General features: G+C 36.8%; 1 protein-coding gene across 3 annotated transcripts in view; it reads left to right on the forward strand.

Annotated features, from left to right (window-relative positions):
- Positions 1-268: 268 nt before the first annotated feature.
- LOC141164433 (protocadherin alpha-C2-like) overlaps positions 269-19,517 on the forward strand; it is a 608,374-nt gene continuing 589,125 nt past the window's right edge. The window contains exon 1 of one of the 3 annotated variants that reach the window (XM_073649657.1): positions 269-2,771. In XM_073649657.1, the coding sequence (XP_073505758.1) occupies positions 399-2,771 (2,373 nt within the window). In that variant the 5' untranslated portion in view covers positions 269-398. Of the gene's footprint in view, positions 2,772-10,618; positions 13,091-19,517 lie in introns of those variants that run through there. The other 2 variants (XM_073649644.1, XM_073649646.1) reach the window with 2 other exon arrangements.

The raw sequence follows: 19,517 nt of genomic DNA on the forward strand, positions 1-19,517 counted from the left end.
TTCTTACATTTTTTATCTATTGGTGCAATGTAAAATCATCCTCCATTTAATAAGGTTAGATTTGCCTTAAATAATTTAAGCCTATATTAAAACTACCATGTAACCTTAAAATACCCTTTTCTCCTGTTTATGGAATATCTGAAAATATCTGAAAATAATCCCCCAAGAAGTTTAGATAAAAAGTGACATTTAGTCATCCGATTATATAGGTTGTCATTCTTATTTTGTCCACTGGGTGTCAGTATATCTCCATTTTTCCCAGCCAGTGGAGTAAATAAGCTCTTGTGTTACTAGGAGATGTAATGGCTGCTGTTCTTCACATATTTTAAGACGACAAAAAGAATCAAGTAGTACATGGGAACATTAATGAAACTGGAGAACTGATTACCTTCCCTGCAATGGAGATTTCATCCTTCTCCTGGTTTGGCTGTGCAGTGCCTTCATTCAGAGGTGCATTTGTGCTCCAGATAGTCTTGGATCTGGTTTGCTGTCAGCTTCACTACTTGATCCCTGAAGAATCCAAACACGGCACCTTTGTGGGAAGGATAGCACAAGATCTTGGTCTAGAGATCTGGGAGATTAATTCCAGAATGTTACGGATTGTCTCAAGAGATGAAAAAGACTACTTTCAGGTAAATCTCCAAAATGGCATTTTATTTGTCAACACTATCATAGATAGAGAAGAAATTTGCCAAAAGATTCTTGTTTGTGTGCTTCATCTTGAAATAATTGTGGATAAACCTGTCCAAATATATCATGTAGATGTTGAAATTGAAGATATTAATGATAATTACCCTATGTTTTCAGCTAAACAATATAACATTGCATTACCAGAATCAAGAGTGGTTGGAACTAGGTTTCCACTAGAGGGCGCTGTGGATGATGACATAGGCATTAATTCTGTTAAAACCTACGAGCTCAGCCCAAATGTTTACTTTTCATTAGAAATACAAAAAGACAAGCATCAAAGTGAATCGCTTGATGTCGTTCTGAAGAAATCACTTGACAGAGAGAAAGAACCTCTGTTCAATTTAACTCTAACAGCCTTTGATGGTGGCAAGCCCAAATTAAGTGGTACAACTCAACTTGTTATATCTATCCAAGATGTCAATGATAACGCGCCAACTTTTTCCCAGTCTGTCTATGAAACATATTTGTTGGAAAATGCACAGAAGGGAACTGTTGTTGTGGAGCTGAACGCTACCGATGCAGATCTCGGTGAAAATGGAGAGGTTGTTTATGAGTTTAGCAACCAGGTTCCACCATTGATAAAGTTACTGTTTGATTTAAATGAGATTTCTGGGGAGATCAAAGTGGCCGGGGAAGTGGATTTTGAACAAAACAGTCACTATGATATCCGTATTGATGCCTTTGATAGAGGCCAATATCCAATGGCAGGGCACTGTAAAGTGCTGGTCAACGTAATAGATGTCAATGACAACCCTCCTGAGATGACAGTGACGTCTCTGTCTTTACCGGTTCCAGAAGATTCCCCAGTGGGGACAACGGTAGCAATTATAAGAATACAAGATAAAGATTCAGGTTCCAATGGTAAAGTGAATTGTCAAATAACTGAAAATGTCCCATTCAAATTAAAACTTTCCCTCCGAGAATACTATTCACTAGTAGTGAATGGACCTCTGGATCGTGAAGCCATCAACATGTACAAAATTGAAATTACTGCAAATGATGAGGGTGTACCAACCCTTTCCACATCTGAGACTCTTCTGGTGGAAATAAGTGACGTTAATGACAACGCACCAACTTTTAATCAACATTCGGACACTATTTTTATCATGGAAAATAACCCACCAGGATCTCATGTCTATACAGTTTCTGCCACTGATGGTGACGAAGATCAGAATTCATTTATAACATATTCTCTTATCGAAAGTATCATAGATGGAATCCCAATTATCTCCTACCTCTCGATAAACCCAGAAAATGGAAAGCTCTTTGCTTTGGTTTCCTTTGATCAAGAACAAGTCAGTTATTTTCAGTGTAAAGTCAGAGCGACAGATGCTGGATTTCCGCCATTAAGTGGTAATTTGACCTTGAGTATCTTTATAATTGACATCAATGACAACGCCCCAAGTCTATACACAACATCTTTAAACTTTGACTCGGAGGCTGCAGAAATTGTCCCTAGATCAGCGAAAATAGGAACCGTGGTGAGTAAAGTAAGAGCAACCGATGCAGATTCGGGATATAATGCTTGGCTCTCCTATGAGTTTAAAGACCCCGCTGAGCGGATTCCATTTGGAATTGGACGTCATAGTGGAGACATAAGTGTCGTTCGTCCTCTTCTTGAGGTCAACCAGGATGAATACAAACTAATTATTGTTATAAAAGACCATGGGGAACCAGGAATGTCGATCACGGTGACAATGACATTTGTATTAACTGAAAAAATGCAAGAAATTAGTGCTGAGCAAAACCTAAAAGGATTGAAAAATGAGGATTTTACAAATGCCAATACGTACCTAATAATAGCAATCTGCTTAATATCAGGGATTTTCTTAGTTACTCTTGTTATATATACGTTCATACGTTGGCAACAGTGCACTCAGGAAATAGATGACCTGAGGACGAACAATATGGGATCCATTGCTAGAAGCTGGACCTATTCCATGCAGCGTCAGTACAAATACTGTATGAATGGGATTTCCCCCAAAAATGACTTGATTTTCTTCACTCCAAGTTTAACTCAAGCATTAGATACTGACAGAAACCCTCATCAACCTGGATTCATGACTGGTCTATCAGCAAAGGTAAGACTACCTAAACCTCAGACTGATTCATGTACATTTATTAACGTATTATTGGACAAATGTGAATATTAGAGGCTATTACAGCTATTGGTGTAGCTGTGATATGGTTTTTCAAGTATTACGGCTTGATACTTCAGTATTTGAAAAAATGAAATAATTTTTGATACATTGTATTTTTTTCTATTGGCTACTATATCCCAGTTTTGTAAATAGAGGGGACTAGTTTTTTATTGGTTGTCTTGGAAATGTTCAGGGAACACCTAAGAATGAGCTGTAATGTGTAGTGGAACTTGGTAGCAATTGTTTAATCTCACTGCAGTGCCACCACAGGGGAAAGGTAGTATTACAACATACTTATTGAAATTAGAGTACTGCAAAGTAAGAATTCTTAAATAAAAGAAGGGCTTAATTATTTATTTTTATCAATTAAAAATGCAAAGTAAATGAACAAAAGAGAAATCTAAATCAATCAATATTCGGTTTGACCACTCTTTGCCTGCAGAACAGGATCAATTTTTCTAGGTACACTTTCAGAAAGTCAGAGATTTTGTAGGATTATACTTAGGTGTACAAGTAACCAATTATACCAAAAAGGTGATAATGATCAATGATTCAAATGCAGATTGAAACACATCCATTAACTGAAACAGAAACAGCTGCGCAGGATGTTTAAACCTGGGTGAGGAACAGCCAGACTCTGCTACAAAGGTGAGGTTGTGGAAGACAGATATCACAAGTCATACACCGTAACAAGATTGAGCAGCATCAGCAAGGTATCTCCCAGCAAAGATTTAAAAGCAGTTAAAGGTTTTGAGATGTTGAAGTTCTTTTGAAGAAGCATCCAAATATTGGCAATAATGTAGACCATCCATGCATTGGTTGGTCAATCAAACTTAGTGCAGCAGATAATAATAATTTTATTTATATTACGCCAACGTATTCCAAAGCACTTTACAGTTAAGCAGGGACATGTACATACAATAAAGACAATAGAAAGTAACACATAGTTCAACAGTTAGAGGAGGAGTGAGGGTCCTGCTCACAAGGTTACAATTTATAAGGAAGCAGGGGGGACACAATCTGAAAATGTGCTTGTCAGGTATAATCTAGCCATCATTATAATAAATAGGGGTTTTCAAATAAGCTGCATGACCTGGTTACTAATACAGTCACCAAGGGCTATTGGGTGCATGGAGGATGTGGAGAACGATAGCTAGGAGGGACCAGATCTGAGGAAAATTTAGAAGGAGGGAACAGGGAAGAATTAGATTAGTCAAGCAAGGTGATAGGCCTGTCTAAAGGGATGTGTTTTTAAAGCAAGCTTTAAAATGTGGGGGCTAGGTATTAATTGATTCATCCGGGGAAATGCATTTAAAAAAACTGGCGCAGCACAAGAGAAGTCTTGGAGACAGAAGTGGGAGGTTTGGATTGTGGAGGATGTTAGCCTTAGATCAGTGATAGAACCACCCAAGGGAATTGCAATATCGGGTAGATTAGTAGAGCGAGTAAACATGAATGACCCATCGTGCTTATTCCTCTTCAAAATTGGAAGAAGTCCAGCAGTGCTAACAGCTCAGATCTTACAGCAACCAGTAAGACCCAGCTACATCCATCTACTGGCCAGAAGTGGTCTTCATGGAAGAATTGTGGCCGAAATACCATACATTCGACTTGAAAAGGCCAAGCGACTCAACTATCCATGAAAACATAGGAACTGAGGTGCAGAAAAATAGCAGTAGGTGCTTTGGACTGATAAGTCAAAATTTGAAATATTTGACTATAACTGGAGACTGTTTGATTGGCAAAGGGCTTGTCATGGTACAATAATAAGTTTATTCGGGGAACAATGAAGCAAGTGATTGTTACTTGCAAGTTTGGGGCTGTGTTTCAGCAAATAGAGTTGGGGAATTGGTCAGGATTAATAGTTTGCTGAGAGCTAAAGGCAGATACTTATCCATCACGCAATGACATTAAGGAGGTGTTTGGCTCTAAATTTACTCTGCAGCGGGACAAAGGCCCCAAACATACAGCCAATATCATTATTCATTTCAGCGTAAAGAAACACAAGGAGTACTGGAAGTGACGATACAGCCCCCACACAGCCTTGCTCTCAACAACATAGAGTCAGTGTGATATTAAATGAAGAGATAGAAGGTTTTGCACAAGCCTGCATACACAGAAGATCTGTGGTTAGTTTTCCAAGATGTTTGGAACAACCGCCTTGACAAGTTCTTTCAAAAACTGTGTACAAGTGTGCCTACAAGAATTGATGCTGTTTTAAAGACAAAGGGCGATCACATCAAATATTTATTTGATTTAGATTTCTCTTTGTTCGTTCACTTGCATTTTATTTGATTAAAACAACTTATTCACACTTCATTTTTAAAGCATTCTTACTTTGCAACACTTTTTACACACATGCTTAATAATTTTGCACAGTACTGTATATATTCTTTATTCTTTGCATTTGTAAATGCCAACTAGAATAAAAAAAAGTAACTAGGTTATCTATTTTTTTGTTAGTTTTGATAAATAATATGTATAGTCTTTGGTGAACAGGCCAGCAATAGTTACAGTTTATGTTGGCATGGAAGGTATATTTTTTATGTTCTTTATGTGTATCTTATTCTTTTTTCTTTTATCTACTTCTTACTTTGGTCCCTAAACATACTTTAAAAAGGCTTAAAAAAGAAAAATATCATACGTGAGGGAAATCAAACTTATAATAATCACGACATATTAAATACAAGGATGAAAACTAATCATCATTTTCTGTTACATCCACAATTTCGGTTCTGGTTGCTGGTTTGAGACAAGCTTTAATCATCCAAAGGACTTTCAAGCTTTAGTGAATTTATCGTCAGGGTAAAAACTATTTTGCTTTAAGACTATATTCAAAGTGCCAATACATTTTCAGTTCTACTTAACCTAAAGCTTAACTTATAAGAGAATTTTGTTCTTATCAGAGCCATAGCATCAGTGACAACTGTGTTATAACAGATCCCAACAAAACCCGAGAATTCAGGCTGACTGGCGATGAGCGAGCGTGCTCGTTTAACCCTTTGCTGGTGCTTCCCGAGTATCTTCGGCGTGCTCGCATATTAAGTTTGAGTCCCTGCGTCTCCATGATTTATGGCTGTTAGACAGCCTCAACACATGTGAAGATTCCCTAACAAAGAGGCAATCCCTGCTTGTGTTGAGGCTGATTAACAACCATAAATATACGAGCACACCAAAGATACTCGGAAAGCATCGGCGAAAGGCGTTAAACGAGCACGCTTGCTCATCCCTAATGCTGACATAATATGATCTGTCAAGTTTCCATTAGAGTTTTGGTAGACCATGATATTCTTTCAATCTATACCTTAATCTATACCTTAATCCTTGACAGAAAAGTAAAAAACTCCTCATGAACACAGCAAAACTCAACATATTTGGAAAATATTTAGCCTATTATGTCAAATTTATATAAATATAAATATTTAATATATTATTTTTTTTTAAAAAAAATTAATTTATTATTTTATTAGAACTTGTCTAGGGCACATTTACAAGGTAAACAGAAAAATAAATAATATGATTTTATTAAATTACTATTTTTATATAAATCTTTTAAATAATTATTTTTGTATATCAAAGGATACCCTTCAGTATGTTGAGTTAAAACTTTATATAAAAGGTATTAGAAATGTTGGTCAAGAAAATTATGACTTTCCTTGTACACTTTTTTTCCACTGCTTGATGAACATTTGAGATAAGTTGTACAATGTCCAGTTTCAATTAAGGCAGGAAGTTGTTGGCATAATTAAACTAATTCTGTACTGCCCATAGACTATACAAGTCCAGCCAGTCCACGCTTTACTCTGCATTGACATTCTAAAATGTCAATGTAGTGTAAGAAGGTTGAGCAAGATCATGCAGCTATGAGGGTGGATAGATGGCTGACAGACACAGCCAGACTCCCCATAGAGAAAATAAAGTGCTGAACAAGTGCTTTTATATACATATTAGATAGCACTGACAGTACTTCCTACTCTGGACCCAGCAGTCATGTGGTCTCTGGGTGTAGGAAGGGTGCAAGAGCTGCTGTGTCCTAGAAGTCCCAGTCAGCTCTACTATGCAGTTAGGAAGTTGAAATTCCTCCTTAATTGGGGCTAATCTACCAGCCCCAGTTATAGGTGATATCAGCAATAAAAAGGATGTGTTAATATGTAAAAATGTCCCCCAAAGGTCTTTTAAATGTTTCAAATTTATAGAAAAATGTTTTCAATATATAAAAATAATTTCTATGGAAAGTGAAATATAATTTAAAATGTTTTAATGGTCCTTTATGGTCTTATAAAAAATGGGAAAAATTTACACACATCTCCTATATTTTTACAGGAATGTAAGAAATGACATAACACTTAAGATCCAGGTATTTAAAAAGGAGGCAAAAAATTGTATAGATATCTGAATGAAAACATTTTTTAAATCTGTTTAAAGAGCGTGTATGATAAACCCCCCAATAAATGATACAGAATGTTTCTGTGCTCGCAGAGTTCTTTCTTAAAATTACTTCAAATATGTCCTATACTTTGCTCTAATTTGGCGCTTTACTTGACTGATTGAGAGCTGATTGTAAGGAGCCTAGCCAACTGAGATGTTTATGCCTTATGTGTCTATATGCAATAATATACTGAATTTGAATTATAAAAAAAACTGAAATCCTTAATGAAGTTAGTGGAACATGGGTGGACACATCTGTAGTGGCCCATTATAGGATATGATCGATTTTTGGATATATTACATAGGAAAATCCTTTTTATTAGATCAGCCCCTATCAAGCTAAGGAAAGAATATCTGGCTTCTCTGACGAACCGCTATCAACTCTAATTTGTGGAGGAAGCTGGCAGCAAGTTTTGAACCCATTTTTGCAACATAATCATAGGGTAAATAAACTATTGCACATCTTTATAGTGAAGGAGCATGGTAGATCCTCCTAAGTGTGCAATACTGTTTGTAGTTTTTTTGCACTTTGACTGGTCTCATGTGCAAGACCTTTGCCTATCACTTTAAAGGGTGACAGTTGTGTTAATTTTTTAAAAACATATGAGACACTGCAGTCAGCTGCCAATCAGTGGGGCATCTGAGATCCCCACGATCACTCAAAACAACATTCTGAAGTGGATGGCTCTTTTAACCAGGGAGCACACAGAGCAGTGTATGGGCCCAGTAGTAAGTCTGTAAGTCTGTATAGCAGTCTGTATGCAAGCTGCTAAGAAGAGAAGCATAGTTAAGAGCAGTGTTTTGAGTGATTAGTTGGGGACCATGAAAAAAATATGATCATTAAACTTTAAATACTAATCAATGTGAACAGGATGTTTGCATGTTTAAATTCCCAGAGTAGTATTTCATGGCCAATAAGTCTCCTTACTCTGATTTGGCACAATCTAAAAAGTGAAATACAACCCCTTAGTGAAGGGCCTCTCACCTAGCCAAATCAGATATCCCGCCTTGCACTAATGAAGGGCAAAAACCTTGAAACATGTGGTTGCATATGGGGTTTTTGATTTGGCTTCTTAAATCATATGGCAAGGTTTGTTAAAAAGTTGATATTGCCTTTTAGGATTACAACACCCAATAGGTCACATTAAAGTTCCAGTCTTCTTCCTGTCAGAAGAGGCTATTTGCAAAACCAAAATTATGCCATTATATTGTTCAAAAAATGTATATTCAATAAATATTTTTGACAATTATTAATATTCAATATATTATTAATGAATTAATGCACACTCTAGGATATGATTGATTTTTGTATACATTAAATAGTAAAATCCTTGTTTTAGATCAGCTTTCCACAAGCTAATGACAATATATCTAGCTGCCCTGACTCCCAGCGATTGATTTTTGACATTGATTAAGGAAGGTGTTTTTGCTAGAATTCTGCTGTAAAACACCTTGAATTTTTGCAATATGTTTGTGCTACTTAAAGTTACGCAAAATTTTTGCAACTTTTGACATTTTATGCTAAGCAAAGTGAGCTTTGCTAAAGTGCATACAATTGTGGCCGGATGAGATGTGGGGAAGCATGCCTGTCAAATTCATGAAAATTTACACCACTTTAGTGATATCAGTTTCGCTAGTGCTGTACTGCAGGCCCTGATTGGAATAACATTTCTGGTGGAGACACACACACCAGTTGTAAATTGTATCTAATTAATTAAGTGGCATGTGCCTGTTAATAAATTAGTAATGCCTTACTCCAGCAGTTCCGTTCATTAAGACTGGTATGAAAAAAAACAGTCTTAATAAATTGGGTCCCACGTTTTTGGGGCTATTTTTTGCAGCACCACAGGGGAGGTAGAGTACTACACAATAGAATATCTGTATAATGCAAGAGCTTGTAAGGTTCCTATAAGTGTGCAATACATTTAGGTGAGGGATTGTGCAGGTGATTATGCAATCCCAATAAAGTGTCAAGTCACTTTTTTTAATATAATTTGCACTCAGGATTTCATTCTTCATAATAAAACTGCAGTGGCACCTAACTTCTTGCAAAGTATCATTCGTTTGGTGCTGATGGTCCTTTCTGAAAATAATAGGTAAAAATGTCAATTTTTAAAAATATTTTTTTATATGTTAATATTTTTTAAGCTCCTTTGTGATTGCCAGGAAACTTTGCAAATGATTTAAAATATGTTGATGCCAGATTATAAGAATAACAGAAAAAGGAAAAACAAATGACGGAAATATGCATAAAAAATGAAAATGAAATGCAAGCAAATCATAACATGTGTAAAGGATATAAAGAGTATATATATTTTTTTCAACAAATATCTTATTTAATAAACTATAAATATTTTAGAAATTGTGAGCCTTTATGATTTTGATTCTATTTCTTGGTTCGAAACAAGATTGTGAAGTAAATTTAACAAGAACAATAATAATAATAATGAAAAAATTGCAGACTTTTGCAAACTTACCTGATACAATTTTCTTCTCCCAAAGAAGCATGCATGGCTTGTAAGTCTCCTCACTCTGACATGCCAGGCCTGGCTTTTCACTCTCCACAAGGAGAAATGTTACCCCTTAGATCCTGCTCTTCCTTGCCAACACTTTTATATCTATGATAAGCTGTAACAAAATATAATGTTCATATATATATATATATATATATATATATATATAAAACAATATTATTTGTTAGTATTATAATTCATTTTTACTATTTATTTTATGAAAAATCGAAGTGTAACCAAAGCAAAAAACAAGTGTTTAACACAAAATTAAATTTAAAAACAATTATTACTATTAAAAACAATTGTGTACTTTATCTGTAAGATCATAAAAAACCCTACCTGGTGATTATAGTTAAGCAACTTTTAAGACTTCTCAGATTGTGCTATTATTTGACTTCTGTGTAAAAGAAGATATTTTTTAAGTTGATGATGATGATGATGACAAAATTATTTTACTATTAATAAATAAAACCCTTTTTATTGTATGTAATTTAAACAATTTCTTTCTTACTGAAGTGCACAATTCAAGGTTATGACATGCTTATTTTTGAAAAGAAGAAAAGATAATTGAAAGTAAAGTACTGTTATTAGGTATATTATTTCGTTAGATTATGCTTCGTTGTAGAATGCATGACTAATTTACAAGAAAGCAAAAAATTGTTTTCTGAATGTATTACTTGCTTAATTTATTTTTTCCAAAATACGTCATCTTTGCTATTTTTACCAATCAAATTGAGTTTCTTAAAAAAAATAAAAAAAATTATTTATTTTTGTTGTAGTTCAACATTTTATCACCAGATGTCACTATTACACAATTTTTATGGAAAAAAAATATACAGCTTCCAATCCATTTCTTTACTGCGTCAGGTTTTACTGTTTCATTGGCAAGACTATTTTTTTCTTCATAGGAAGATTTTCTTTCTATATAAATAATAGTCATTTGCAGAAATGTTTCTCCATTTGCATAAATGCTTATTGGGACCAAGACTGGGATTTGTCTTCATCATACAAATGACTACTGATCTAGTGCTGTGCCAGCTCCACTATGTTGTACCTGAGGAATCTAAACATGGAACATTTGTTGGAAGATTAGCTCAAGATCTGGGAATACACATCAGTGACATCAACTCCAGGAGACTGAGGATTGTTTCAAAAGATGACACAGACTATTTCCAGGTAAATCTGCAAAATGGTATATTATTTGTGAATAGGATTATAGACAGGGAGCACTTGTGTCCTGGGATTAGCATTTGCACAGTGCAGCTAGAAATAATTGTAGATAAACCAGTACAGATTCATCATGTTGATGTTGAAATTGAAGACATTAATGATAACTATCCAGTTTTCTCTGCAACTGAATATAAATTGTCTATATCAGAAGTGATGTTACCTGGATCCCACTTTCCACTAGAGGGAGCCGTTGACCCAGATATAGGTACAAACTCTGTGATAAATTATGAGCTCGGCACAAGTGAATATTTTGCACTTGACATACACACGTACACTCATGAAAGCAAGTCTGTTCAGCTTGTGTTGAACAAAGCTTTGGATAGAGAACAGATTCCTTTCCACAACTTAACACTGACTGCATATGATGGTGGTAAACCAAGATTAAGTGGCATGGTGCAACTCTATATCACAGTGCAAGATGTCAATGATAACGCACCATTGTTTAGTCAGTTATTTTACCGGGCCAGTTTGTTGGAAAACGCCCTTAACGGGACTATTGTCATCAAACTAAATGCAACTGATTCTGACCAAGGTCAAAATGCGGAGGTATTCTTTATATTCAAAGAACCAGTTTCCCAGCAGGTGTCTTCAGCTTTCACCATAGAATCAGAAACGGGGATAATTCGTTTTGACGGTGAAATTGATTATGAGAAGAAAAATATATATGAAATTCAAGTAGCTGCTATTGACAAAGGGCAGATAGCAATGACAGGACACTGTAAGATATTAGTGAACATCATAGATATTAATGATAATCCTCCAGAGATTATGGTGACCTCACTCAATGTCCCCATTCCTGAAGATGCCTTGAAAGGGTCAGTTGTTGCGGTTATTCGAGCATATGATAAAGATTCTGGAGAGAATGGAAGGGTCAATTGCCATATATCTAAAAATCTTCCATTTATAATAACTCCAACCTTACGAGAATACTTTTCATTGATGGTAAATGGACAACTTGACCGGGAAACCATAGCAGAATATGACATTGAAATTACAGCTAGAGATGAAGGTTCTCCTCCACTTTCGGTAACTAAATCACTTAAGATTCAAGTAAATGATGTTAATGATAATCCACCCACTTTTTTGCAAATATCTGAATCAGTGTCTATCAAAGAAAATAACCCTCCAGGCTCCCATATCTACACAGTGTCTGCAAGTGATCCAGATATCAGCCAGAATTCATTCATTACATACTCAATCATTGACATCACTGTTGATGGAATACCAATATCTTCATATATATCTATAAATCCAGAAAATGGGAAATTATTTGCTCTTTTATCTTTTGACCATGAGCATGTTTCACAATTTCAATGTCAGATAAAAGCCACCGATGCTGGACTACCACCACTGAGCAGTGAGGTGATGCTCTACATATTCATTGAAGATATTAATGATAATGCCCCAAGTGTTATTACCCCCTTACCAAATGCTGAGTCTGAAATTACAGAAGTTGTGCCAAGAGTAGGTAAAGCTGGCTATCTTGTGACTAAAATCAAAGCCATCGATGCAGACTCTGGCTACAATGGTTGGGTTTCCTATGAGCTTAAAGATTTTGGAAGAAATGCCCCCTTTACTATTGGGAAGCACACTGGAGATGTTATTTTATTGCGTCAACTTGTGGAATCAGATGATGATGAACACAGATTGACCATTGTACTAAAAGATCATGGAGACCCAGCAATGTCCACAACGGTGACTATTGTCCTCCTACTGGTGGACCCTGGAGAAGATTTACCAGCAGAAAGAAAAAAAGATAAAAGAAAAGATGTTGAACTTCCCGATGAAAATATTTACTTGATTCTGTCTATCTGTTTAATATCTGGAGTATTTCTTGTTACATTGATTACATATACAGTATTGAAATGGAATAAGTATACCCAGGAAATTGATGAACTGAAACAGAATAAAATGTGCCCCAGTATAGCCGGCAGCTGGACTTACTCTCAACAACGTCAGTATAAAGTCAACTTGAATGGCCTTCCTCCAAAAAATGATTTGATTCTTTTCACTCCGAACTTTCATCAGTCATCATTGGGTTATGTAAATTCTAATACTGGCAGCTTGGCATCAGAAGCTTCTGCAAAGGTAAGTGATCAATGTGAACTATATACATGTATTAGAAGCATTGGCAACCATATGACTCGTCATAGCAAAGATTGAAATAAGAGTCTTCTTCAAAGTTATCTCCATGAGCAGACTAAGGGGCTGAAAGCATGAAACGTTCTACTTATGTTGATTTCTGTTGTGTGTTTCCTACTATTTCCTTATTTTCTCCCCTCCATGATTCATAATGACAATTAATTGCTCCTCCTTTGTGATGTTTTTACATTTTTGTGCTTTTATTCTCCAGTTTTGTGGGACCCTTTGCTGCATGAATTAAAAATTAAATATCAATTCAATTTTAATCAATTATTTTAAAATCTGTATTGTTTTTTAGATTGTTTTGACGAGTATGTTCAGTTTATGTAGAAGTGTCATTTCTTTTTAATAATCTGCCTTTTACTGGTATATTTTAGGCATCTTTATCTCATACTAAAAAATATAATTTATTAACGTTATATTTTTTAAGTTATTTGAAAGGTCACATAACACATTGCCAATACCTGCTCATTTTTGTAATTTCCCAATACTTTTTAGCACAGCACCATGAAGTTATATGGGAAGCATATCAACGGTTTTGAGCTGCAATACCGAACACAGCCAATAGGTTAGACTGATGCTGTTTTTTTTGAAACTTGACCTTTTTAATATCAGTATGCTCATTTTTAAGAAGTTGTCTGCTAATAATAAGTATTATGTCTATATCTTAGGGGACATGGACATTATAGTAGAAGGGAGGGGGTGTCTCATGCTTGGAACTCCTCTCTATTAGCTATAGATGAAAGTTACTAACAAAGTGTAACCCTTGATCAGGTTTATCCAACATATGATCAGCAATAAAATGAATCTAGCGTGTAAAACTGCATATTTACTTTCAGCAATAACTGATAAAAGCTGCAAATAAATAAATTGTCATGCATCTCCGGACATTCTAGGATCCTCTATACATCAGTTAAAATGTTTCTTGATAACCATACCAAGGGGTATTCTCATCTTATGATATTGTTTAAATTAAGCAGCATGTAAAATATGCAAGTTTGATACTGACTTGCCTTTCCCAGGTGCTGTCATACTCCTGCAATGAAAGCTATTATCTTTCATAGTGTACAGCTCGTTTTCATTGAGGTCATCCACCAGACCCTGACTGAGTATGACAGTAGTTATATTGCAGGAAACTGGTTAACTCCTAAAATACCAGAAAGCTCTCTCCAGCTCATTTATTTCCATATCACAGCTATCTGATCACCTCACTCTCAGCTCCTGAGGAGCTGCTCTTATCAATCCTGTTGAATCACAATCTCCCAGCACGCAACATCATGACTTCCTGCATCATGGCTCCTACTATCCTGAGCTGTGGGCTTGTTCAAATGCCCTGTTATCTTTAAGTAAATACAGTGATTGAAGTGTTGCCTCAGAACTGCAGAACTTGGGATGGAGTTTATAGTTCCACTAATACTACAGCTCTACTACTCACCAGAACTGTCACTCAAAAAGGATTGCCCATCCCACCAGAAACTAGGACTTATGGAGACAGTAAGAAGACTGCAGAGTTGTGAGCTGCTCAAGATACAACTTAAAAATTTCCGCTTAAGTATGTATGAATGTACAGTACAGATCAAAAGTTTGGACACACCTTCTCATTTAAAGATTTTTCTGTATTTTCATGACTATGAAAATTGTACATTCACACTGAAGGCATCAAAACTATGAATTAACACATGTGGAATTATATACTTAACAAAAAAGTGAGAAACAACTGAAAATATGTCTATTATTCTAGGTTCTTCAAAGTAGCCACCTTTTGCTTTGATGACTGCTTTGCACACTCTCAGCATTCTCTTGATGAACTTCAAGAGGTAGTCACCGGAAATGGTCTTCCAACAATCTGAAGGAGTTCCCAGAGATGCTTAGCACTTGTTGGCCCTTTTGCCTTCACTCTGCGGTCCAGCTCACTCCAAACCAGGTCTGGTGACTGTGAAGGCCAGGTCATCTGGCATAGCACCCCATCACTCTCCTTCTTGGTCAAATAGCCCTTACACAGCCTGGAGGTGTGTTTGGGGTCATTGTCCTGTTGAAAAATAAATGATGGTCCAACTAAATGCAAACCAGATGGAATAGCATGCCACTGCAAGATGCTGTGGTAGCCATGCTGGTTCAGTATGCCTTAAATTTTGAATAAATCCCCAACAGTGTCACCTGCAAAGCACCCCCACACCATCACACCTCCTCCTCCATGCTTCACGGTGGAAACCAGGCATGTAGAGTCCATCCATTCACCTTTTCTGCGTCGCACAAAGACACGGTGGTTGGAACCAAAGATCTCAAATTTGGACTCATCAGACGAAAACACAGATTTCCACTGGTCTAATGTCCATTCCTTGTGTTCTTTAGCCCAAACAAGTCTCTTCTGCTTGTTGCCTGTCCTTAGCAGTGGTTTCCTAGCAGCTATTTTACCATGAAGGCCTGCTGCACAAAGTCTTCTCTTAACAGTTGTTGAAGAGATGTGTCTGCTGCTAGAACTCTGTGTGGCATTGACCTGGTCTCTAATCTGAGCTGCTGTTAACCTGCGATTGCTGAGGCTGGTGACACGGATAAACTTATCCTCAGAAGCAGAGGTGACTCTTGGTGTTCCTTTCCTGGGGCGGTCCTCATGTGAGCCAGTTTCTTTGTAGCCCTTGATGGTTTTTGCAACTGAACTTGGGGACACTTTCAAAGTTTTCCCAATTTTTCACACTGACTGACCTTCATTTCTTAAAGTAATGATGGCCACTCGTTTTTCTTTACTTAGCTGCTTTGTTCTTGCCATAATACAAATTCTTACAGTCTATTCAGTAGGACTATCAGCTGTGTATCCACCTGACTTCTCCACAACACAACTGATGGTCCCAACCCCATTTATAAGGCAAGAAATCCCACTTATTAAACCTGACAGGGCACACCTGTGAAGTGAAAAACATTTCCGGTGATTACCTCTTGAAGCTCATCAAGAGAATGCCAAGAGTGTGCAAAGCAGTCATCAAAGCAAAAGGTGGCTACTTTGAAGAACCTAGAATATAAGACATATTTTCAGTTGTTTCACACTTTTTTGTTAAGTATATAATTCCACATGTGTTAATTCATAGTTTTGATGCCTTCAGTGTGAATGTACAATTTTCATAGTCATGAAAATACAGAAAAATCTTTAAATGAGAAGGTGTGTCCAAACTTTTGGTCTGTACTGTATATTAATGAGTAATACACTTAGGATGCCACAGAAGCAATAGCTATAGAGTAGAAGTGTCATTTTTAATTAAAATTTAATGGTGGATGTACTGTGGAAAACTTTTTTGCTGAAACAGCTAAAAGGCAGTGGTGTTGGAAAATGAACCTGATGTGAACAATTGATCACCAAACTAGTGCTTAATAGGTTGTTATCCTAATAAAATTACAATTATGTGCCTGATAAATCCACCTTTGCATCAGTGCAGCTGCTTTTTGTTTATTTTCCAGCAGCTATGATGTTCGACCCACGTGACTGCTGCAGCCAATCATTGGACTGTATGTCACATTAATGGTAAAAAGATATCAACAAAGACCAGCAGGAACAACTCAAGTTTCAGTTCTGGAGCAGCAGGTGGTAATGGAAGGGTGTTAGTAGGGTAATGGCATTTCTTTCTGTTGGCCAAATGTTTGCTTATCTTGAAAAACCCCATTAAGAAGTTGGCAGTTAAAATTCACAAAGATTTTTACATCTACAGTAACTTAAATTTTAACATAAGGCATAATAATTGATCTAAAGCAAGAATGTATGATTAAAAGCATTAAAAGTGTTTTGTAAATGCAGAAAAAAATAAAGAATGAAAGAAAATTTATAATTGTATATTACTATACACTGTGTGCAGAATTATTAGGCAAGTTGTATTTTAGAGGATTATTTTTATTATTGATCAACAACTATGTTCTCAATCAACCGAAATGACTCAGAAATATCCAAGCTTAATATTTTTGGAAGTTGGAGTGGTTTTTTTTTAGATTTGGCTATCTTAGGAGGATATCTGTTTGTGCAGGTAACTATTACTGTGCAGAATTATTAGGCAACTTAATAAAAACCAAATACAATCCCATCTCACTTGTTTATTTTCACCAGGTAAACCAATATCAGTGCACAAAATTTAGAAATAAACATTTCTGACATGCAAAAACAAAAACCAAAAAAATTAGTGATCAATATAGCCACCTTTCTTTATGATGACACTCAACAGCATTCCATCCATAGATTCTGTCAGTTGCTTGATCTGTTTTCGATCAACATTGCGTGCAGCAGCCACCACAATCTCCCAGACACTGTTCCGAGAGGTGTACTGTTTTCCCTCCCTGTAGATCTCACATTTTATGATGGACCACAGGTTCTCTATGGAGTTCAGATCAGGTGAATAAGGGGGCCATGTCATTATTTTTTCTTTTTTTAGACCTTTACTGACCAGCCACGCTGTGGAGTAGTTGGATGCATGCTATGGAGCATTGTCCTGCATGAAAATCATGTTTTTCTTGAACGATACCGACTTCTTCCTGTACCACTGCTTGAAGAAGTTGTCTTCCAGAAACTGGCAGTAGGTCTGGGAGTTGAGCTTCACTCCATCCTCAACCCGAAAAGGTCCCACAAGTTCATCTTTGATGATACCAGCCCATACCAATACCCTACCTCCACCCTGCTGGCGTCTGAGTCGGAGTGGAGCTCTCTGCCCTTTATTGATCCAGCCTCTGGCCCATCCATCTGGCCCATCAAGAGTCATGCTCATTTCATCAGTCCATAAAACCTTTGAAAAATCAGTCTTAAGATATTTCTTGACCCATTCTTGACGTTTCATCTTATGTTTCTTGTTCAAAGGTGGTCGTTTTTCAGCCTCCCTTATCTTGGCCATGTCCCTGAGTATCGCACACCTTGTGCTTTTTGATACTCCAGTAAAGTTGCAGCTCTGAAATATGGCAAAACTGGTGGCATATGGCATCTTGGCAGCTTCACGCTTGATATTCCTCAATTCATAAACAGTTATTTTGCGTCTTTTTTGGACAACACGCTTCTTGCGACCCTGTTGGCTATTTGCCATGAAACGCTTGATTGTTCGGTGATCACGCTTCAAAAGTTTGGAAATTTCAAGACTGCTGCATCCCTCTGCAAGACATCTCACAATTTTTGACTTTTCAGAGCCTGTCAACTCTCTCTTCTGACCCATTTTGCCAAAGGAAAGGAAGTTGCCTAATAATTAAGCACACCTTATATAGGGTGCTGATGTTATTAGTCAACACCCCTCCTCATTACAGAGATGCACATCACCAGATTTACTTAATTGGTAGTTGGCTCTCAAGCCTATGCAGCTTGGAGTAGGACAACATGTACAGTTATATGAAAAAGTTTGGGCACCCCTATTAATCTTAAGCTTAATGTTTTATAAAAATTGATGTTTTTGCAACAGCTATTTCAGTTTGATATATATAATAACTGTTGGACACAGTAATGTTTCTGCCTTGAAATGAGGTTTATTGTACTAACAGAAAATGTGCAATCTGCATTCAAACAAAATTTGACAGGTGCATAAGTATGGGTACCTAACCAGAAAAGTGACATTAATATTTAGTAGATCCTCCTTTTGCAAAAATAACAGCCTCTAGTCGCTTCGTGTAGCTTTTAATGATTTCCTGAATCCTGGATGAAAGTATTTTTGACCATTCCTCTTTACAAAACAATTCCAGTTCAGTTAAGTTTGTTGGTCGCCAAGCATGGACAGCCCTCTTCAAATGATCCCACAGATGTTCAATGATATTCAGGTCTGGGGACTGAGATGGCCATTCCAGAACATTGCAATTGTTCCTCTGCATGAATAACTGAGTAGATTTGGAGCGGTGTTTTGGATCATTGTCTTGCTGAAAGATCCATCCCCTGCGTAACTTCAACTTTGTCACTGATTCTTGAACATTATTGTCAAGAATCTGCTGATACTGAGTGGAATCCATGCGTCCCTCAACTTTAACAAGATTCCCGGTATCGGCATTGGCCACACAGCCCCAAAGCATAATGGAACCTCCACCAAATTTTACTGTGGGTAGCAAGTGTTTTTTCTTGGAATGCTGTGTTTTTTTGCCGCCATGCATAATGCCTTTTTGTATGACCAAACAACTCAATCTTGGTTTCATCAGTCCACAGGACCTTCTTCCAAAAAGAAATTGGCTTCTCCAAATGTGCTTTTGCATACCTCAGCCGACTCTGTTTGTGGCGTGCTTGCAGAAACGGCTTCTTTCGCATCACTCTCCCATACAGCTTCTCCTTGTGCAAAGTGCGTTGTATAGTTGACGGATGCACAGTGACACCATCTGCAGCAAGTTGATGCTGCAGCTCTCTGGAGGTGGTCTGAGGATTGTCCTTGACTGATCTCAC

Source organism: Phyllobates terribilis, unplaced genomic scaffold (genome assembly GCF_046119375.1).
Source record: "Phyllobates terribilis strain yellow unplaced genomic scaffold, ASM4611937v1 Scaffold_10__3_contigs__length_209671492, whole genome shotgun sequence".
Lineage (NCBI taxonomy): Eukaryota > Metazoa > Chordata > Amphibia > Anura > Dendrobatidae > Phyllobates > Phyllobates terribilis.